General features: G+C 41.0%; 1 protein-coding gene across 4 annotated transcripts in view; it reads left to right on the forward strand.

Moving 5' to 3' along the window:
• tln2b (talin 2b) overlaps nt 1-23,442 on the forward strand; it is a 113,767-nt gene that overhangs the window by 33,288 nt on the left and 57,037 nt on the right. For all 4 annotated transcript variants that reach the window (XM_054775569.1, XM_054775570.1, XM_054775571.1 and 1 more), the window contains exons 2-6: nt 10,797-10,967; nt 11,056-11,153; nt 11,283-11,412; nt 13,836-13,991; nt 14,779-14,921. In XM_054775569.1, coding sequence (XP_054631544.1) covers nt 10,832-10,967; nt 11,056-11,153; nt 11,283-11,412; nt 13,836-13,991; nt 14,779-14,921 — 663 coding nt within the window. In that variant the 5' untranslated portion in view covers nt 10,797-10,831. The remainder of the gene's footprint in view (nt 1-10,796; nt 10,968-11,055; nt 11,154-11,282; nt 11,413-13,835; nt 13,992-14,778; nt 14,922-23,442) is intronic.

Raw genomic sequence — 23,442 nt, forward strand, 5'->3', positions numbered from 1 at the left:
ATAAATAAAAAAGCGATGATAATGATTATGTTTTGCATCAACGGTGCGTTTTACTTTGAGTGTTAGTGATAAGAATATACAATTTTAGAAAGTTTAACTGAACTAAACATCTGAAATGCACTTTCCCAGACATGTCACATTTCCTAAATTAAATCTTATCAACCATATTTTTAGGTTTAAAAACCTCTCTGTTTTGGCCTTATTCTCTTTCTATGTTCGTCACGGCTCTTGATCGTCCTGGAGTGCCGTGTGGTGTTGAAGAGGGTTGTGGCAATTTGCTCTTCTGGTGTGCTGGCTTCATTTGGCTCAGCCAAGTCCTGCAGGAATGACAAATATGTGTGATTGATGGGGTACTATTATTAAGTCGTACAAAACAATAGTGTGCTGAAGACAAATAGAGAGTAATGGTAAAAAAAATAGATTTGATTAGATTATATTCCATAAGTTTAATAAACTTTGACAATCTATAGTGATGTTCACATATGACCATGTCGTTTACATGTTTATTTAGCTCACTGACAAGTCTTGACCATCAATACTACATTTAATTTTGATGTACATTGTGTTGTGCACAGGAGAAAGTGCTTATGTCTCCCCAACGGCTTGGGCAACATGACAGTAAAGTTTTTTTTAATTAGATTTTGCAAGGAAGGGTCTGGTTTATGGCTCTGGTTTAATTGCATACTGTTGCTTTGAGAAACCCGACATTGTATTGCATAAAAGTGGAAATGTATTCAGTTTGTTTAGCAAATGCATGTACAGCACAGTTTTCACAGGCTATTATTGCACTGCCGTGTGAAGTATAAGGACTCTCAAGTCGCAAGCATAAAACCAGAGTTAAGCCTATGGACCCCACTGTCTATGGAATATGTATGGGGTAAAATGTGGTTGATTCTAAAATTATTATGGTGTTCTGTCTTTTTTCAAGATGCATTCATTAGTAATGAAACAAATATTGTGGGTAAAAACAGACAGCACCTACTTAGCAGTTAATGCTCATCATTAGAGCGCCAGCTGAGTGACCAGAGTTCATTGCTGGAAAAGGGACAGCTGCTGGGTGGAGCTTCCATCTTTTGACATTGTGGTTCTCAACTGGTTTGGCTGTGGAACCCAAGCGACCCAAACACTGAATTTTACACATTTTTATCTGTAATGTCAATTTTTTTTTAACAAAAAGGGTTCGTCAAGGTTTTCTATTTTGCTCCTGATAATATTTGGTCCCTACTTGCTAGCTGAGCAGACAGATAACAGGTTCTCAATGAAGACACCAGTAGAGTTTTTACTTTGAAGCACTATAAAACTGAACATACAGAAATAAAGCTTGTCAATCATAACTTACATAATATACCAAATAATCTATCTGTGACCATTCAACATGAACAAAATGCGTGTAAACAAATTAGCTAGCTCAATTTTAATTTACATTGAAAATCCCATAGACACGCTAGACATTAGCATTAGTGATTTTACATGACGATTGGGAACACCTCCAAATATGACCATTAAATAGATAACTAAAATGCACATCCTACTTAAACAGCAAATGTATAACAAGTATAAAAAACTTACAAACACTATCTAATACTCAAAAACAGACAGGACTGACACATTCAACATGGAGATTACCACCAAACATTGCTGGTCTTCTTCTATGATAGCACTACAGATCGCTGTCATCACCTATAGGAGTATTAATAGACAAAAGGTCGCTGCATAAAAAAATCTCCTTCAGAATAAAAGCGCAGGATTACCCGCAACCCACTGAAAACAGGTTGTGGATAACTGCTCTAAGAGCTATCTCTATTTCCAGCGAGTAGGAAGCCCATTCGTCAAAATCCCTAAATTAGTGCCGGAGTGGTACATATTGAATCATTGCGTATCTCGTAAGACAGCTGGACGTCTTCAACAGCAGCAATCTCTTTGTTGTTTGCTCAGTTTATTCTTGTATCTGATATCTATCTTGGCCTAAGACGTTAGGAGCAGAATCAATACAAATGATTTTATCTGCTGTTCCATATTAGTCAATGCCACAGCAGAGAAACAGTCACATTCATTGTGCTGTCTGTGAAGTGGATCCTTTTGATAGTATGCTGCTTGGGGGATGCGCCACTTTGGTGGATATTTTTAGTGTAAGACGAGCCGTGCTCTGCTTCCCCGTGACAAGGGCGACATTCATACTTTCTGACCGTATCTTCACCCTTTAAATTACATTACAGCATAGGGTAGCCCAGGAGCAAAGCAACACTGATGTCATAGCACTGCAGCCAATTTGTAAACGCTGTTGGAAAAATATATCACTTTAACACCAATTGAATTCATTAAGAATTTGTCTAAATATAATGTGGTACCTTTAGGGTCAAACGCAACCCTGGTTGACCTCCAAGTTGTTTGGATTTCAAAACAATTTTCCCATTGGAAATAAACAGGAAATCTGTTCCAGGATGAAAGTGTCACCATCATTACATATAAAATTAACTGTATTATTGTTTTACGGTATCCCAAAAAAGTCAGTACAAACCTTACATTTCAGCAACCATTTTATTGTGTCTTCTCAAGGAACAATATGGAAATTAAAGTTGTATATAGAGTAGTCGGTGTGTAACTTGTATTGCATAGCTTTACTGTGCTCTGAAAAAATGGCAACACACAGCCATTATTGTCTATACAGCTGGCAACACGAGTACACCTGACAGTGCAGATGTCCAAATTGTGTCCATGGTGTCAATATTCAGTGTGAGCACCATTGTTATGTAGCACTTATAGACCGTGACGCTACCACCACCATACTTGATTTAGGCAAGACACGATTATCTTCTCTTAGTACTCAGTGGTGTTACCAACTGATAAGACATTAATGGCTGTTTCTTGATTCATTTTCAATTGATAGTAAATCTATACAGCTACGCAAGCTGTACACTGGCAATTGTAAAGTATATAAAATTGTACTGCAGAAGTGTTTAATGTTGGAGGTTTTAGTGTATAATATTCTGTAATATTTAAAGCCTATGAGAGATTGTTGCCCACTGCAAATTCCAATAATAATTCATCATGCTGTCCAATCATGATGGTTGCCAGCTGTTGTGGGAGCTCATTTATTTAGTTAATATACAGGGAGAATAGGATGGTCGGCGCCTCTAATTGATTACTTTTTTGGATTCTGATTGTTTGCTTATGGCAGGGGTATACAAACTTTTCACAGCAAGGGCCGCATATTGGACAGGAAAGAATGCTGGGGGTCTTTTTGTTCGTTTTTATTTTTTAAAAAGGCGAAAAACAAAAGGTGTTCTGTTTGTATTTAAAGATAAAACTAGCGATGATTCATTAATTATTTTCATTAATTATTAGTATCACATTTTAGCTTTTCCTCATTACATTACACCTTTTTGCTCTTTTTATCTCCGCCAAAGGTTATGTTTTTGCTGTTTGTTTGTCTGCTTGTTTGTGTTCTAAGTAACTTGAAAAGTTCTGAATAGATTTGGATGAAATTTTCAGGAATTGTCAGGAATGGGATATGGAAGAACTGATTACATTATGGGGGTGATCCAGTAACCGTCTAGATCCAGGAAGGATTCTTTAACATTGTGAGATAGGACCATTTCTGGCATTTGTGCATATCAGGGCAGGTCACACCCGTAGCATTTCTGCCGTTGGGGCACTGAGATGTCCTTCTCCAGGTTTCCTTATCCTGTGCCATTCTCATGCAGATTTCCACCGGCTTCTCCACCCATATCCTTACATCATCCACCCAATTCTTCCTTGGTCTTCCTTGAGCTCGCCGCCCATCCACCCGACCATGCATTACCGTGTCCGCTAGTGTGCCTGGCCGTCGAGTGACATGTCCGAACAACTGCAGCTTCCTTCTCTTCATTGTGTCCAGCAGCAGTTCATAATCCCCGATTTTCCTCTTGATCTCTTCCAGCACCAATGCATTGGTGCGGCGATCATGCCAATGAATTCCGAGGAATCGGCGGAAACATCTCATCTCGAAAGTGGCTATTTTCTTCTCCAGATTCTTGCTGAGCGTCCATGATTCACATCCGTGTAGGGCTATCGAGGTCACCAGTGCATTTGTGCATAATACTCTACAAAAATGGTCGGAGTTTCAAGTTTCCAACAGGTTCTACAAAATATCGAAGACTAATCCAGATAATGGAATTATTCCGTTTACTATAAATCCAGAATATGGAAAAATAGAGGACCTATGGAGTTTTCATCAGAGGAAGACAACAAATGAGGCTATAAACATGCAAGAAACACCATTATACATACCGTAGCCAAGACACTGTTGTAAAACATTTGTTGTAAAAGCTATGGAGCTAGATCCAGAAGACAACCGGCATTACGGAAAATGCAATTTTTGTGAGTAACTACCAAACTAATATTGATATCAATATGAATCCATTGCTAATTGTATGTTTTCATGTTCAAGAAATCAAAATATGTAGATAAAATAAATGTAGGACTAATATTTATGGTGCAAATCACAATATGGGAGAAACTATGGCATTTGGCGGAGGTCTCTGCTCTCCGATTGCTTTTGTAGTTTTTCCATTGTTGCTGTTGTTTTTTGTTTTTTTTGGTTTATTTTAGTTTCTACAATGTGCTACGGACCAATAAAAAGGAGCTGCGGGGCACAAATGTCCACCGAGCCGCACATTGAAACCCCTAGCCTATGGTATCAGTAGGATGTGTTACATGGCAGTTATGCCGAGTAGTTGGACCCCAAAGCAGAGACAAACAAAAATAGTATTTACAAAAAGTATTAAGAAAAAATGTGGATCATTTTTAAAAGCAGCAGGTGATTCGTTTTTCATTGCAAGTTGTTCACCATGCACTCTTTTGTTTATATTGATTCTATTCAGTCACAACCTAGATTAGTGTGGGACGGCCTTGCTTGTTAAACAACATCAACACAATTTCCAGTAGGAATGAATGAATAGCTAAAATTCAGGCACATATTGCACTGTGCAAGTGTGCATTGATCCTAGCAAAACAAACAGAGTGATAATAAGCTACTGTAGTATTTGTGGACTCTGAAGCATCCAAATGTTTGGCTTTTTGCATCAGTGCACCCCAATAAACGCCTCTTGATCTTATTAATGTGACGAGGACAAGATGACATAATAATGTATTAGCGCTTATATGCTACTTATGTAGATGAAGGTTGGATCTGTTAAATACGTGCATCATCATTTGCTCTTTATTTGCAGTAAATCAAGCATGCCTCATGATCGGAATCAAGATGTATTTATAGTGGCTGATGAAAACATCAAGTGTTGCATGCATACAATTATAGGACCCTTTCTTGACGTGTTAATATATGATAGCGCATGAAATGGGTCATTAAATGTAGAAGCAGATCAAAAAAACATATCTGACCTTGACATGACTCACTGCTGCGGATTACAAACATGTGCCTTTGTTCCATGCACCGACCATAACAACAACACATATAGAGCAAGCTGACATGTGACACCACTAGAATGTATTTTTCTGTAAAGACGTCTCGGCCCCAATGGGAGGCACTGTGGCGTGCAGGAAGCTGACCTTACCTTCAATCAGACAGGGATCAGCATGTCAGTCGGGGTGTTCAAAAGGGGAGAAAAGGGACAAGCAGCAGTTTAACATATTAACATATTATCAGTGCCCTCCAGATTTAATCCCGCTTTTCTCCACAGCCCTGAGAATTGCTGAGTTTGGAATTAAGTTAGCCATTTGATGACATTGACATTTATTGGTTATGCGATTGCAACACTGTATATTTCCAACCTGTAAAGTTGGAAATTGTGGTCAAGTAAAAGTCAATTCCGGGTGCCACATAGACACATTTGAATTCAACTTTAGAGTGACTTCCACTTGTGTCGCACTGCTTGTTAAAATTGATCCTTAATCAGTGTCAGTCATGCTTGTAAACTATCCCACGAGGGCCGGTATTATACACTCTGTAATCACTGCTGGAGTGCAGGAGGAATACATTTTAGTCATTCATGCATCCAAAGCACAAAGATGCTTGTTACCGTTCATTCAATACTGTGTCTCTTGTGCTGTCCAGATGACCTTGACAACCATATAGCAATGTAGGGATGGTGCAGAAAACTATAAATATAGCTTACACTCACAGCATATGGTACATTTTTGCACATCTATGCACGAAGCTTGCTAAACAAGAACTGTATTTTTCCCCTTATATGTACAGAAGTAAGGTACAGTAACCAAAATATTAGGAACACCAAGGCAATACAGCTTGACACTATGGAAAATGATTGCTTTTGAATAACACAGTAATATGGCAAAATATACATACCTGTCATCTCATTAAATAGTGCAGGTGTACCCACGTTTTGCTGTTTTACAATAAAATGGATATTTTTTCTAATTATTGCAATGACCTAGTAACAACATTCATATGATTAGTTTTAAAAAGCATAAAAAATAGGTATTATATATTATTAATCATGCACCGTGTGCTTTTGATGTTCCGTGCACCACTTCCACATGATGATAGCAATAATGTTCAAAGCTCACACAAGCAATACACAGGTACCTCAGTCTGTCTCTCCCTACCCTGGAGCTTCTTATTCACACAGGATGAAAACCATACAGGCCTTTAGTCGTATTTCAGGCTTTCCACTACATGTAATGGATTGTGGCGCAGCGCCATAGTAAAATAAAAACCGCCACACCTTAGAAATGATACTGTATACAAGTATATGACATCAGACTGGCTCCTGATTTCTGTAGGGCCTTAAAGGGATAGTTCAGATTTTTTGACATGAAGTTGTATGACATCCCCATCACCAGTGTAGTGCATCAATGGTGACTTACCCCATCCCCACTTCGTCCCGTGAGTTCTGGTCGGATTTCGGTGATGAGGAACGTTAGTTGGAGGGGCCACTGAAGTAAAGAGTTTGGCTTCTCAAAACAATATGCGTTCAAAAGAGTAATACATTTGCATCACAAAAATGCCTCCTGAAAAAAATCACAACTCACAATGGCGTTACTTTCTCTCCCGTCGTATCCCTGCACGCTATGTGTTCCACAGTGTTTACGTACGCGGATGATTATGACTGCACTCCTGCGACTCCGCGCATGTAAACACTGGGGAACACATGGCTTTTTCTAGTTACATTATGCCTTTTTGCACTATTTTTCCACTTTTGCTCTCTTTTTGTTTATTTTATTTCTGCAATGAGCCATCTTCCACAGATGGCCCCAGCGCTACACTTTGGACACCATGCATGTTTTGCCAGCAAGGCAAGATGTTGCCAGGCAAATGAGGAGTGTGTGCAAGCTCTGCCTTCTTGGCTCTGTCACTGGTTAGGAATTGGATTGCATTGTGGAGGGGTTTATGCAGCTTTCAGACATGCATTGGCACAAAGGTCGTGCTCCACTCCAGATTGGCTGCGTGGCAGATACGTCACCTTTGTTGACCGCTTGTATATAATTACTGAATAAATGCATGACACAAGAAACACTTCCTGTCTTTGACCTTTAATGTGCACCCCTAATCTGTAAAAAAAAAAAAGCGACCATGTCGCCAAATGGTCAAAACAGATCTCTTCTACGTATGAGGTGTTATGAAGTTGGTGCTCAGCCAAAGCTCAGTGATTAAGACTGCACATATGTCCGAACTGACAATCGATCTGACAATTCTTAAGTAAGTTTGATCAAATGTAGAATTACTACAGGTTCTGCTTAGACATAACATGGCTGCAACTCCAATTGAAAAAACAGCCACATGCCACTCACAATGCTACACATTAGCTCTTATCCTTGCAGCATCTGAGAACACAACTATAGTGCGTTAAAGGACCATCGAACAACGAGAGAAGGGTCGCTGCTCTCCCAAACACGATGAAACAAAACAAAATAAACTTGAATACATTAGGATGCTGATGAAAAATGTTCTCCCACTACTGTAAACTCAGAGATTCTAATTATCCTCCAGGGTTTTGCCGCGTGATTTCTGTTGTACGTACTGCAGTGACTGATGGCACTGACAGCACATCTACAAATGCCCTGTGGTGCAGTTAGTTTAAATGGATGCCGCCACAGGTTAACCTGCTTATCAGTAGAACTAGAAAAAAAATGTAAAGATTGAACAAATATGCAGACATTTTATCTGCACTTAATGACTAATAAATGTGTGTGTGCAATTTGTAAATATAAGTGCACGCCCTCATGCTGCTTCTCTGGTGGAGAGAATCTATGCAAGCGCTGCATGCAACAAAGACTCAGTGGGGCTTCTTTGCAATCCTATGAAAAGAGGAGCTCATGCGGCGTCATTACCTCGTATTTTCTTTGTGGTTGTCTTTTTCATACTTTGAAATAAGAAAAACTCTGGAAAAGAGTGGGTTTGTTGGAGAGGAACCACGACAGAGCCACAAGCAAAGGCAACCTCATTCACAACTTCATCATTAAAGAAAATGTACTTCCCAGATTTTCTCGTCTGTGACTCACAAAAGCTCCTAGAACTGTGCATGAAGAAGAGGCTTTATTTCCATCTGTAAAATATATGAATGTTAAAAATAAAATATTTCGGTGTGCAATCCAACTCTAACTCAATCCAGAAACAACTGTTTCAAACAAACACATTCCTCTCTGTGGTATCTTCTGTGTTGCTGCGAGCATGCTAACAGGCTTGATATTATGATTTGATATTATTTTGAGATGATAACCACATCTCACTCTTACAACTATTTTTATTCCAAATTTATTGTCTCTAAAAAATTACCAAAACTCATTAAATTGTACATTTCAAAAAACAGGATGTTGTTCTATTTTAGCTGCTAGCATGCTAACATTCTTAATTATCTAGTGAACTAGCTCAACTAGCACGATGCTAGCAGAATGAAATTTGACAAGGCAACTTTAAAACCTGTTTGAACTTAAATGGTTATTTTTTTTGTCATATTTTGTATGTATCCCATCCAATAATATTTGTCAAAACTGCACCTTAAGTTGTCATTATATTTCCATTTAGCAGAGATGGTATTGACAGTGAGTCGTCTCCATTTTTGGAAAATGTTGGACATGTTTTTTTTATCAGAAGTGCAGAGTATATATACTGTAGTACGGACGGTAAGTTATTTTACATTTTAAATGGCAAAGTGCTTTGGCATAATAACTGTTATTTTTGTTGATAAAAAGTGTGATGGAGGAGAGAGGCTCAAGGTAAAAATGGCTATGGACTTTTTTGTATGTCTCAGAAGCCTTAACCTGCTGGACCTGTATTGTAGAATGTGACAAAACACCCACTAATTTGTCTCACAGTGAAGCAGTGAGCAGACGAGCAGCAAATATAATGATGTGGTGGTGGCGGCGGAAGGTCATTTTCGTTGTTTTGACTTCTCTCTGGTTATTCTTGCACGTTAGGGAAATTTGCGCTTTTCCCATTTCACTGCAGAAAGGTTATGTCGCTTACCTTGGTTTATCTAGTTCTACATGCACAGGGTGGGGGTGAGCGCTGCCATAACACAGACTCAATTTCAGAGGTAGAAATGACTGCGGGGGGATAATTACGATGATTTATTCTTTGCCTTGTGGTATTTTAGTCCTCCCGTCCTGTCCTTTTATATTTTCAAATTTGGCATGCACCTTTATATTCACCCTTAAAAAAAGATGTTTAGGGAAGGGTAGAAGAATTGAAAGACAGTCGGCATGAAGTCCAACTAAACCCCTTCAGATTACACATACACGCCACATAAAACAAAATACAGTAGACGCCCCTACAACGTAAATAATCCGTTCCGAGAACGTTTACGTTATACGAAGCATAAAATACATGTAAATAGCCCAATCCGTTCCAAGATCTTCCCAAACTCACCCCTTTGGCCCTTCAAAATATTCAAAGTCCACCAAATATGGTGGGAAAATATAAGAAAACGTATAAGAAAACGAGTAACATTCCAATATAAAATAAGGTAATAAATAAAATTACTGTAAATGAATAAAACTGAAAAACAAAAACAATCAACTAGTTTAAGGGCGACTATGATGAGGAAGGGAGGTTGAAGGGAGAAGCCTGTCTGTCACACAAACTCACATACGCGCTGTATACAGTAAGTCAGCCAATGAGATGAGAGCGTAGGCGGTGCACCGATAATCAGCCAATGAGATGAGAGTGTAGGCGGTGCCCCGATAATCAGCCAATGAGAGCGTGAAGCGTCAGAAGGCGTCACCAAGCGTACTCTGTTAGTCATGGAAAATGTTTCCCTCTCTTTGTCGCGCGAGCTATTCAAATCGAATTTCTGAACTTGCACCGACTTGACGCTTTACGTTATATGGAATTTCTTACATAATACGATGCAAAAACTTTACATCGATTCTTTACGTTCAGTGGAATTTACGTAAAAGGAGGTTTACGTTATGCAAGGTGCTACTGTAAGTATTTTCAGTTTGCTGACAAATACAAGCGTATAGCAACAGCACATGTAATGCAGAGATACTGACAAACAATTACAGACACATTCACAAGTAGAATGCTTCTTCTGCCTTGTATTTTTATTTTAGTTCATTTAGTTAGTTAATTTAGCCATTGTTGTGCTCAAAAATGTTTTAATTTAGGCCAAGAATAAGTACAATTTGCTTAAATATGCATATTTCTTTACTAATAATAGGCTGTATTCAACTACAAAACAGCGATCATTTATTCATTATTGAATTTTTGAAAAACCGTCATAGAGTGAGGGCGCGATGTTCGAACTGCGATGTAGAGCGGGACAACTGTACCTTGTCCACCAGTTTGATCAACATGCTGAACTTTGTATCACCCATTTTTCCCATCTGTTTTTCAGGTGTGTAGGTCAGTGAGGCCATTATACCGTTCGAGATGGTGGCTTTGTCATTGAAGATCTGCGTGCGCCAGTGCAATGTGGTGAAGACCATGCAGTTCGAGCCATGCACGCCTGTGTACGATGCATGCAGGATCATCAGAGAACGTGTCCCCGAAGCCCAGTCTGGACAAGGTTAACATACAGTTCAATTGATAACAGTTCCAAGAGGGATGTTTAATCTGCATGTACTGTACATTCACTGTTTCCCTCTGTATTGCAGCCTCAGATTATGGTCTCTTCCTCTCTGACGATGATCCCAGAAAAGGAATTTGGCTGGAGTCTGGAAGAACTCTGGATTACTACATGCTGCGAAACGGAGTAAGATTAAGTAGTACAGCGTGAGGTGGAGAACTGTCAGCGTTTACTCATCATCCGTTAATGTGATTTACATTTTTGCAGTACGACATGTTCGCTGAGATGGTGTTTCTCTTCTCTCTTGCCCTGCAGGATGTTTTGGAATATAAGAAGAAACAAAGGCCGCAGAAGATCAAAATGCTGGATGGTGCTGTGAAGACCATCATGGTGGATGACTCCAAAACTGTTGGGGAGCTGCTTGTCACCATATGTAGCAGAATAGGTGAGTGATTGTCCCCCCCGTGCACCTAATATGAATCCTTTTCAACCCATCGTCCGACGCATGAATTATTCATCCACTATTTTATTTTTAGTCTGATGCATACCACTTGGCTTCTTGCAGAATGTCTTTTCATGTGTTGTTCAATTTATACTTGGACAGCAGCATTTGTTAGGCACTAAAAGTGTTGTCGCTACACTGAAAAAAGTCCTTATCGCCCCCGTTCGGAAAATAGGTGTCATTTATCACTGGCAGAAGAAGAAGTATTCCTCTTATTGCCCATACTCTTCTCATGATTATACCTTTCCCTTCTTTTACCACTTTAATTAAAGGCCCGCTTTTGTGCAAAATTGCTGTTAATGCTTTTTAATGACGTTTGAAGTAATATGTGTCCCTAGAGCCTGTTTATTACCACTAAACTTGAAGAAATATTTATTATCTCTCGTGACTTGTTTGCTCCACTTGTAAGAGAAGAGGCACTCAAAGGGTTGCTTTTGAAGTCCTGGGTTTTTGTGATGTCATAAATGAAAACCCTGCTTCCTCATGGTACATGATACCGCCTCTGACCCAGCCATAGCTAGATGAGTCTGCCATGTGTATGTGCCCACCACTTCACAAAGGACAACTTCGCGGGAGAAAATAGTCTTCGCTACACATCTTGAACTAATCCTGGAGCTCAGCTGTAAGATTTATCATGTTGTTTTTCTTCAGCGAATAGGCGAACCTAGCATGATGTTGCTATTAAAATGTGACTGTAATGATAGTGTTATAGCGCACATAGTTATAGGCTATGCTGGTGTTGTTAATGTTTGTGTCCTCTCCCACTTATTAATGTTACGTTGGTCAAGTACAGAGTTATAGTATACACCTGATGTAAAAAGTGGATAAAGTGCACAATAGTGCTTCTTGGAGCCACACAGTTGGTTGTAGATGGGCATCGACAAACAGCGCATTAGCATTAAAACTACAGACACACAAAACAGCACGTTTCTTATTAAAAGCACTTTTAAATTGTTTACCATAATTTACGGCGTATAAGCCGCTACTTTTTCCTCACACTTTGAACCCTGCATCTTATACAGTGATGCGAATAATTTGTGGTTGCATTCTGGCCTCGCGGCATCTCCTGTGCTTCGGAGCAGTCATTCTGAGCTTCGTGCACACGCCCTCAATCACAAACGATGTGCGATACCACTGATTTCTTTTCCGATTCGTTACAGAGTAAAATACAGGCTGGTATTGGCGATAGCGATACTTTGTGCAAACATACCTAACGTGTCGGGTAAATTTTAAAACGTAGTGTACAGTATTTCAAATCATAGCATACCTCATAAAATAAAGACTATAAGAGTATTTTCATTCATTTATTTTAAACAACTGCATATCATTTACACAAGGTCTCAATAATTTTGTTAATTTGTTAATGTTCCTTTTAATCATACCCATAACTTCAAATGACTGAAGTATATGAAAGTATTGATATTTTGATTAGATAATACATTTTAGAGCCTATAGATATTGCATCGGAGGTATCGATATTTTAGTGTAGAATGTGTGGACAGGTGGATGTGATGTGGCTTTCAGGTTGAAGGCGATTGATCTTGCGGCTTTTTCTCGGGTCTGCCGGTAGATCTTGGCAGCGTGGAGCGGTGTTGCTAAGTCCACTATCGCCGGTGGGTTTCAGGGGACTGGACTGCCGCGTACTGGAGAGGACAGCACGGGCTCAGGGGCTGATTTGCGTCGGGGCGGGGGTGACACTGGTAGCGACAACGAAAGAGAGAGACCAGCGGTGTTTGTGCTGAGGGAATTGTGCCGCTGTTCGTTTCCAGCACTTGAAGAGGTCAACTTTAGTGGTTTTAATTCCCAGGAGGAGGACGAGTACGAGTACGAGTAATGACAATTTTGGTAGGCTACTGTTTAACTAGCCGTATTAAATGCACTGTTCGGAAAAAAGCATTTATTTAATTAAAAGTTTAAAAAGTCCTTCTGTGTAACATCTCTCTGTGTACTAAATATCCCATGTTACAACGTGGACACCTGCGGCTTGTAGACCTGTGCTGCCTGTTTATATAGAAATCTTCTCTTTAAATTTAGTGGGTGCGGCTTATATATGGAATTGTCCGGAAATTGTGGTACATTCAAGCAATTTGAACAAATTTTCAATACAACACTGGTAGACCTCTGAGACATATTTAAAATTGTTGAAAAATAATATAATATGGGACTTTTGAAGTGGCTTGCTATCAGTTGCAATCAGCTTGCCATTAGAGTGACGTAGAGAAAATTGATGTATCTGCATAAGCTCCTGTTTATAGACTAGAAAAAGGGCTAAAATGGGAGTGGGGCAAAAAAAACTGAGATAATTTCTCCATTTTAAGCTCTGAGGCATCTGCTCTGGGAATCTCTCGATTTACTTTTGCTTTCAGGAATCACCAACTATGAGGAGTACTCGCTCATTCAGGAGGTGCCGGAGGACAAGAAGGAGGACAGTTTGGGAACGCTGAAGAAAGACAGAACGCTGCTGCTAAGAGATGAGAGGAAGATGGAGAAGCTCAAAGCCAAGCTGCATACAGATGACGATTGTAAGCGAGCCCCAGCGTAATTTGGAATAATAATTATCATTGTCATTTATAGGCCGCACGGTGGTCTAGTGGTTAACATGTTGGCCAACATAGTAACAGTCTAGATATTCGGAAGACCTTTGTTGAATGGTTCAATTCTCCCTTGGGCATTTCTGTGTGGGGTTTGCTTGTTCTCCCCGTGCGTGGGTTTTCTCCGGGTACTCCGGTTTCCTCCCACATTCCAAAAACATGCATGTTAGGTTAATTTGCGACTCTAAATTGTCCATAGTTATGAATGTGAGTGTGAATGGTTGTTTGTCTATATGTGCCCTGTGATTGTCTGGCGACCAGGCCAGGGTGTACCCCGCCTGTCACCCGAAGTCAGCTGGGATAGCATGCCCCCACGACCCTAATGAGGAGAAGCGGCATAGAAAATGGATGGATGGATTACCATTTATAGTCCAATGTTGTTATAATAAGTCTTTTCTCATTTCAATTTGCACAGAAGTGTCAAAAGTTTAAGGAAATTGCATCTTATTTTCCCCCACAGGACAGCATATATAATTACATAACATGCATACAGTATAAGTCGCAAGCAGTTCATTTGAATTTCCGCAGAAAACAACACCCTGACAAGATTTTGACATCTTCACAATTAAGAAGATTATCTAACTAAGCTGGTGTGTCTACGATTTCAAAAGTGCTTGGTTAATTTCACTCTCAGCACTCCTCAGCAATAACATCTTGGTTAAGAGAGCATCTATTTATTTGAGTGCTTTAGCCAACATGGTGTGTATTGATTGGGCAGTGAACTGGCTGGACCACAGCAGGACCTTCAGAGAGCAAGGAGTAGAGGAAAGTGAGATGCTGCTTCTGCGACGCAAGTTCTTCTACTCAGACCAGAATGTGGACTCGCGGGACCCTGTTCAGCTAAACCTGCTTTACGTCCAGGTAAGATGGTAACACATCTAAGCATGTAACAATGACATGGTACAAGTGAGAAGTAGTTATAAGCAGCACTATATCAGAATTGCAGTGTAACCTCAAGTACAGACACATGATGTTGAAGAACATGCCATGAGAGGGAAATTTGAACCAGCAACGGCAGGAAAAACACAGTCTTACAGACAGTTGTAAGTACCACATGTACTGACACGAAAATAAAGTTGCTCAAGATTCCTTAAGACAGTGATGGACTGTTTAATGTCTCTTGTGGGGAGATGTAATTTGTGGATGTCTGAGTGGACAACTTAATAGCTTAAAGCTTGAGAGATGGAGTTAGACTTTGTCAGAGCATCTGGATGACTCGGTCTGGGTCCTGTTTGTATTTGTTTTTCTGTTTGTCTCAAGTGTGCTTCAACCAATGTTTATAAACGGTGGGAGCCCTGCATTCACTGAAGGCTTCCCTGAGGGGTGTTAGCTACTGATCAGAGTTTGTACTCTGCTCACATCACTACGTTCCCATTAGCCTTTCTTCCCAGGGGAGGAGAGAATCCCACTGACACAGCCCATGCAGTAGCAAACACACGCATTTAGCAAACGACTGCAATAGCTTGTTAGAAAAAAATGGAAAAACATCTGCATTCAAGAAAAGTTCAAGTCATAAGGAACAATTGTTGTTTGTCTTGTTTTTTTGCTCAAGGGCTCCCCTTAGGAGTGGAGTATTCTTTATTTTTAAACAACTAACAGTCAAAATGCATGTGTTTACCAAGAGGCTAAAGAAGATAAGCCAATGAATTTGTTTTGGGACGCTGGTTGACATCTGTTTGGATTTTGAAAAATGTTTTCCTGTTGAGGGCCACACGGTGACCGAATGGTTAGTGGTTTTCTACGGGTACTGCGGTTTTCTTCTACATAAAAAAAACAAAAAACATGCATGTTTGCTTAATTATCGACACTAAATTGTCCATAAGTATGAATGTGAGTGTGAATGGTTGTTTGTCTATATGTACCCTGCGATTGATTGGCTGGCGGCCAGTCCAGGGTGAACCCCGCCTCTTGCCCAAAGTCAGCTGGGATAGGCTCCAGCATACCCCCACGACCCAAATGAGGATAAGCAGCATAGAGAATGGATGGATGGTTGAATGGATGTTCCCTTTGAAATAACGGAAATCATCAGTTCCTGGGTCGAACTGTCTCTATCCTGTACAGGCGGTCTTCTAAGCTTGTCACACAACTTAACCACAATTAATGTTACGATGGCTCAAAATTAAAGAAAAATTGATGTGAGCCCCATATTTGTCAACATTTGTCGTATAAAATAAGATAATTTTATGGGGAAAAAAGGAAAATAAGGGAAATTCTGTTCTTTTCCCAAGAATTTCCACCAGCACCCCACCAACCCAAAAAAAAACGGCAACGGAGAGGGCGTGTACTGATAGTAAAGACCTGACTGCCTACTGTGGTGCAGTACTTACTGCCTTGTTTTGTTAATTTTAGATCTGACTTTACTGCCTACAGGAAGTGTCATGCCAATGTTGCTTGAGCGTTGCTAAGCGAACCGGAAGCTGTGCTGCTCCGGCAGAACTGGAGAAGATTTTTTTTTCAAGACGTTAAAATATAGGAGACTATTAAAATGGGAGGGTGGCAGGAAAGAAGGGCAAGATATGACAGTTTCCTGGTGAAAACAGGAGAGTTGACAGGTATGGTGTGTGGCAAGGGTCTTCAATTAAAATTGAGTAAGGAGCGTTTATGCAATTTTTTTCGCAGCGAAGGTCTGAACCTCATTTTGCCTTAAATTGCATCAAGCAGACTAGCTCATGTGAATATGAAATGTAATGAAAGCCTGCACACCACCCTATTGTTTCAATACAACACAGTCATCTTGGCACCTGAATTGCATTTAAAAGAAAACGAGAACAAAATAGGAAAAGGCTTCTTGAGACGTCATCTGTACTTCTGTGTAGAAGGTGTCGGACGTTTCGCTCCTCATCCGAAGAGCTTCGTCAGCAAACTAATAAGTGCTGGTAGCTTAGGCCTTAAATACAGTAAGAGTGGGCGGAATTGGTGTGCCAACACCCTCCTCCTATTGGTTCGTTACACTAAGCCTGGGCGGAGCAGTGGTATAATCCTATCCTGTTATTCACACCTACGATAAAAGGGAAGTGTCGCTCCCTGAATTGGGTATGAACGACTCTGATACTGGCTTGTTAGCATCTATTGTTCTGGCTCGGCCCTGCCTTCACCTCATTTGCAAGACTAAGAGCTGTGGGTTTTGGTCTCAGTAACCTGCTGAACACAGGGTCCAAATTAAACCTCAAACCACCATTCCGGTTCAATGATGGGTTCTGTTGTTTGACAAAAATAGCTTCCTTTACTCCTCTTTCAAACCATCTGTTTTCTTTGGCCAAAATCTTTACCTCGCTGTCCTGAAAAGAGTGATTGGTAGCTTTCAGGTGTAGATGTACTGCTGATTGAGGACCACTAGCATTGTCCCTGCGATGTTGATAAAGCCTTTTTTGGAGCATTTGCTTAGTTTCCCCAATGTAGTGCTCTTTGCATTCCTCATCTTTACAGTGGATGGAATAGACCACATTGCTCTGTTTCTGGTTTGGAGCCTTGTCTTTAGGATGCACTAATTTTTGTCTCAGGGTATTTACTGGTTTGAAATAGGTAGGAATTTTGTGTTGCCATAAGATCCTCTGGAGTTTTTCGGAGACCCCCGCTACATAAGGGACTACCACTCCTCTCCTTTTTGCTTCTGTGGGCTTTTGGGTTTCTTTCCCTACTCTCTTCTTTTGACATTTGTTAAAAGCCCACCGTGGGTACCCACAGGTTGAGAGCGCTCTCTGGACATGTTGTGTCTCCTTTTTCTTTCCCTCAGCACTAGTTGGTATTTGTTCCGCTCTATGTTGGAGGGTCCTAATAACCCCTAGTTTATGTTGTAGTGGATGGTTTGATTCAAAAAGCAGGTATTGGTCAGTGTGTGTGGCCTTTCTAAAGACCTCTGTAAGTAGCTGTCTGTCCTTTCCTATAATTACCTTGCAGTCTAAGAAGGCTAGTTGGTTTTCTTTAGTGTCCTCGCGAGTAAATTTGATATTGGTGTCCACCGCATTGATGTGATCTGTGAAAGACAGAATTTCTTGTTTTTTGATTATGACAAAGGTGTCATCCACGTATCTAAACCAGTGCCTTGGTTTTGTCCCTGAGAAGGATGTGAGAGCCTGTTTCTCCATCTCTTCCATGTACAGATTCGCCACTATGGGTGAGACTGGTGAGCCCATAGCACAACCATGAATTTGTCTGTAGAATTTCCCTCTAAACTGAAAATATGTGGTGTTAAGGCAAATTTCCAGTAATTGGCAGATGTGGTCAGCACTAAGTTTTGTTCTCCGATGCAGAGTTGAGTCCTCGAGCAGTCTCTTCCTCACCACCGAGACTGCTGCTGAGGTGGGGACAGATGTGAAAAGTGAAGTCACATCATAAGACACCAAAGTTTCCTCTGGCTCCAATCTGAGGTCTTTGATGCTCGCCACAAACCCTTTTGTGTTCTCTATATGATGATCAGTGTTGCCTACCAAAGGGGATAAGACTGTTTTTACATATTTCGCTACATTGTACGTGGTAGAGTCAATGCTACAGACAATGGGTCTGAGGGGAAACCCTTCCTTGTGGATTTTTGGAAGGCCATAGATACATGGTGTAGCCTCCCCAGGGTATAACCTATGATACATCTGTCTGTCAATTAGTTCTTCCTTCTCTAACTTTTGGAGACAGTGTATGATTTCTTTCTTATACCTACTGGATGGGTCCCTTTTAAGTTGCTCATATGTGTTGGCATCACTAATTAGACTTGTTATTTTTTCTTCGTAGTCCAATGTGTTGAGAACCACTGTGCATCTGCCCTTATCAGCTGGTAAGATGGTGATGCTCTCATCTTTCTGCAGAGCCGCTAATGCTTTCCTCTCCCCTAACGTGATATTGGACGGTGGTGGTTTGGCACTACTGAGAAGGGCCGATATTCTCAGACGAAGGTCCCCTGCCTCTGTTCTAGAAAGGTTATTGTTCCTGATGGCCGATTCAGCTGCTGTGATATAGTCTACTGTGGGTATCGTTTTAGGAGTCACTGAGAAGTTGAGACCCTTGGTTAATACTGCCTTCTCTGTCTCCGAGAGGCTTCTGTCTGACAGATTTTTGATCCAATTTTCTTTAGTATTGGTCTGATTCCCCCCATCCTTAGTGTTTACGACAAGCTGTGGTCGATTTTCCAATAGAAGTTTCTGGAATTTTCCCTTATGCCTTTCTTTGGTTTTGCTATGGTGCTTCATATAACCTGATTTGGTAAATTCACAAACCTCCTGATAGGTTTCGTGCGTAAGCTTGGTTTGCAATCTCTGATAGAAGGTTTCTACTTCAGACTGTTTATTTTTTATCTCTATGTTAAGTCTCCTAATTCTCAAATTCTGTATTTTTCTGATGTAGTTTTGTTGCATTTTCCTTGCCAAGTGTCCTTGCTCAAGGGACGCTTGCCTCATGCATTTGGGGATTAACCTACTCTGCCTGCATCTAAGATTAAATCTGAGGTGGTTCCTTAAATCTGCTAATTTAAGAGTGGACTTTTCTAAGCTACGTACCCGCAGAAGGATGTCTCTCCCAAAGTTGGTCGCAATGCGTCTGTGTAGGCTCTCAGTCGTACAGGAGTTGTCCATCGAGGAAAAGGCTTCTTGAGACGTCATCTGTACTTCTGTGTAGAAGGTGTCGGACGTTTCGCTCCTCATCCGAAGAGCTTCGTCAGCAAACTAATAAGTGCTGGTAGCTTAGGCCTTAAATACAGTAAGAGTGGGCGGAATTGGTGTGCCAACACCCTCCTCCTATTGGTTCGTTACACTAAGCCTGGGCGGAGCAGTGGTATAATCCTATCCTGTTATTCACACCTACGATAAAAGGGAAGTGTCGCTCCCTGAATTGGGTATGAACGACTCTGATACTGGCTTGTTAGCATCTATTGTTCTGGCTCGGCCCTGCCTTCACCTCATTTGCAAGACTAAGAGCTGTGGGTTTTGGTCTCAGTAACCTGCTGAACACAGGGTCCAAATTAAACCTCAAACCACCATTCCGGTTCAATGATGGGTTCTGTTGTTTGACAAAAATAGCTTCCTTTACTCCTCTTTCAAACCATCTGTTTTCTTTGGCCAAAATCTTTACCTCGCTGTCCTGAAAAGAGTGATTGGTAGCTTTCAGGTGTAGATGTACTGCTGATTGAGGACCACTAGCATTGTCCCTGCGATGTTGATAAAGCCTTTTTTGGAGCATTTGCTTAGTTTCCCCAATGTAGTGCTCTTTGCATTCCTCATCTTTACAGTGGATGGAATAGACCACATTGCTCTGTTTCTGGTTTGGAGCCTTGTCTTTAGGATGCACTAATTTTTGTCTCAGGGTATTTACTGGTTTGAAATAGGTAGGAATTTTGTGTTGCCATAAGATCCTCTGGAGTTTTTCGGAGACCCCCGCTACATAAGGGACTACCACTCCTCTCCTTTTTGCTTCTGTGGGCTTTTGGGTTTCTTTCCCTACTCTCTTCTTTTGACATTTGTTAAAAGCCCACCGTGGGTACCCACAGGTTGAGAGCGCTCTCTGGACATGTTGTGTCTCCTTTTTCTTTCCCTCAGCACTAGTTGGTATTTGTTCCGCTCTATGTTGGAGGGTCCTAATAACCCCTAGTTTATGTTGTAGTGGATGGTTTGATTCAAAAAGCAGGTATTGGTCAGTGTGTGTGGCCTTTCTAAAGACCTCTGTAAGTAGCTGTCTGTCCTTTCCTATAATTACCTTGCAGTCTAAGAAGGCTAGTTGGTTTTCTTTAGTGTCCTCGCGAGTAAATTTGATATTGGTGTCCACCGCATTGATGTGATCTGTGAAAGACAGAATTTCTTGTTTTTTGATTATGACAAAGGTGTCATCCACGTATCTAAACCAGTGCCTTGGTTTTGTCCCTGAGAAGGATGTGAGAGCCTGTTTCTCCATCTCTTCCATGTACAGATTCGCCACTATGGGTGAGACTGGTGAGCCCATAGCACAACCATGAATTTGTCTGTAGAATTTCCCTCTAAACTGAAAATATGTGGTGTTAAGGCAAATTTCCAGTAATTGGCAGATGTGGTCAGCACTAAGTTTTGTTCTCCGATGCAGAGTTGAGTCCTCGAGCAGTCTCTTCCTCACCACCGAGACTGCTGCTGAGGTGGGGACAGATGTGAAAAGTGAAGTCACATCATAAGACACCAAAGTTTCCTCTGGCTCCAATCTGAGGTCTTTGATGCTCGCCACAAACCCTTTTGTGTTCTCTATATGATGATCAGTGTTGCCTACCAAAGGGGATAAGACTGTTTTTACATATTTCGCTACATTGTACGTGGTAGAGTCAATGCTACAGACAATGGGTCTGAGGGGAAACCCTTCCTTGTGGATTTTTGGAAGGCCATAGATACATGGTGTAGCCTCCCCAGGGTATAACCTATGATACATCTGTCTGTCAATTAGTTCTTCCTTCTCTAACTTTTGGAGAAAATCAGAAAGCATTAGCGGCTCTGCAGAAAGATGAGAGCATCACCATCTTACCAGCTCATAAGGGCAGATGCACAGTGGTTCTCAACACATTGGACTACGAAGAAAAAATAACAAGTCTAATTAGTGATGCCAACACATATGAGCAACTTAAAAGGGACCCATCCAGTAGGTATAAGAAAGAAATCATACACTGTCTCCAAAAGTTAGAGAAGGAAGAACTAATTGACAGACAGATGTATCATAGGTTATACCCTGGGGAGGCTACACCATGTATCTATGGCCTTCCAAAAATCCACAAGGAAGGGTTTCCCCTCAGACCCATTGTCTGTAGCATTGACTCTACCACGTACAATGTAGCGAAATATGTAAAAACAGTCTTATCCCCTTTGGTAGGCAACACTGATCATCATATAGAGAACACAAAAGGGTTTGTGGCGAGCATCAAAGACCTCAGATTGGAGCCAGAGGAAACTTTGGTGTCTTATGATGTGACTTCACTTTTCACATCTGTCCCCACCTCAGCAGCAGTCTCGGTGGTGAGGAAGAGACTGCTCGAGGACTCAACTCTGCATCGGAGAACAAAACTTAGTGCTGACCACATCTGCCAATTACTGGAAATTTGCCTTAACACCACATATTTTCAGTTTAGAGGGAAATTCTACAGACAAATTCATGGTTGTGCTATGGGCTCACCAGTCTCACCCATAGTGGCGAATCTGTACATGGAAGAGATGGAGAAACAGGCTCTCACATCCTTCTCAGGGACAAAACCAAGGCACTGGTTTAGATACGTGGATGACACCTTTGTCATAATCAAAAAACAAGAAATTCTGTCTTTCACAGATCACATCAATGCGGTGGACACCAATATCAAATTTACTCGCGAGGACACTAAAGAAAACCAACTAGCCTTCTTAGACTGCAAGGTAATTATAGGAAAGGACAGACAGCTACTTACAGAGGTCTTTAGAAAGGCCACACACACTGACCAATACCTGCTTTTTGAATCAAACCATCCACTACAACATAAACTAGGGGTTATTAGGACCCTCCAACATAGAGCGGAACAAATACCAACTAGTGCTGAGGGAAAGAAAAAGGAGACACAACATGTCCAGAGAGCGCTCTCAACCTGTGGGTACCCACGGTGGGCTTTTAACAAATGTCAAAAGAAGAGAGTAGGGAAAGAAACCCAAAAGCCCACAGAAGCAAAAAGGAGAGGAGTGGTAGTCCCTTATGTAGCGGGGGTCTCCGAAAAACTCCAGAGGATCTTATGGCAACACAAAATTCCTACCTATTTCAAACCAGTAAATACCCTGAGACAAAAATTAGTGCATCCTAAAGACAAGGCTCCAAACCAGAAACAGAGCAATGTGGTCTATTCCATCCACTGTAAAGATGAGGAATGCAAAGAGCACTACATTGGGGAAACTAAGCAAATGCTCCAAAAAAGGCTTTATCAACATCGCAGGGACAATGCTAGTGGTCCTCAATCAGCAGTACATCTACACCTGAAAGCTACCAATCACTCTTTTCAGGACAGCGAGGTAAAGATTTTGGCCAAAGAAAACAGATGGTTTGAAAGAGGAGTAAAGGAAGCTATTTTTGTCAAACAACAGAACCCATCATTGAACCGGAATGGTGGTTTGAGGTTTAATTTGGACCCTGTGTTCAGCAGGTTACTGAGACCAAAACCCACAGCTCTTAGTCTTGCAAATGAGGTGAAGGCAGGGCCGAGCCAGAACAATAGATGCTAACAAGCCAGTATCAGAGTCGTTCATACCCAATTCAGGGAGCGACACTTCCCTTTTATCGTAGGTGTGAATAACAGGATAGGATTATACCACTGCTCCGCCCAGGCTTAGTGTAACGAACCAATAGGAGGAGGGTGTTGGCACACCAATTCCGCCCACTCTTACTGTATTTAAGGCCTAAGCTACCAGCACTTATTAGTTTGCTGACGAAGCTCTTC

This window comes from Dunckerocampus dactyliophorus, chromosome 5 (assembly GCF_027744805.1).
Source record: "Dunckerocampus dactyliophorus isolate RoL2022-P2 chromosome 5, RoL_Ddac_1.1, whole genome shotgun sequence".
NCBI lineage: Eukaryota > Metazoa > Chordata > Actinopteri > Syngnathiformes > Syngnathidae > Dunckerocampus > Dunckerocampus dactyliophorus.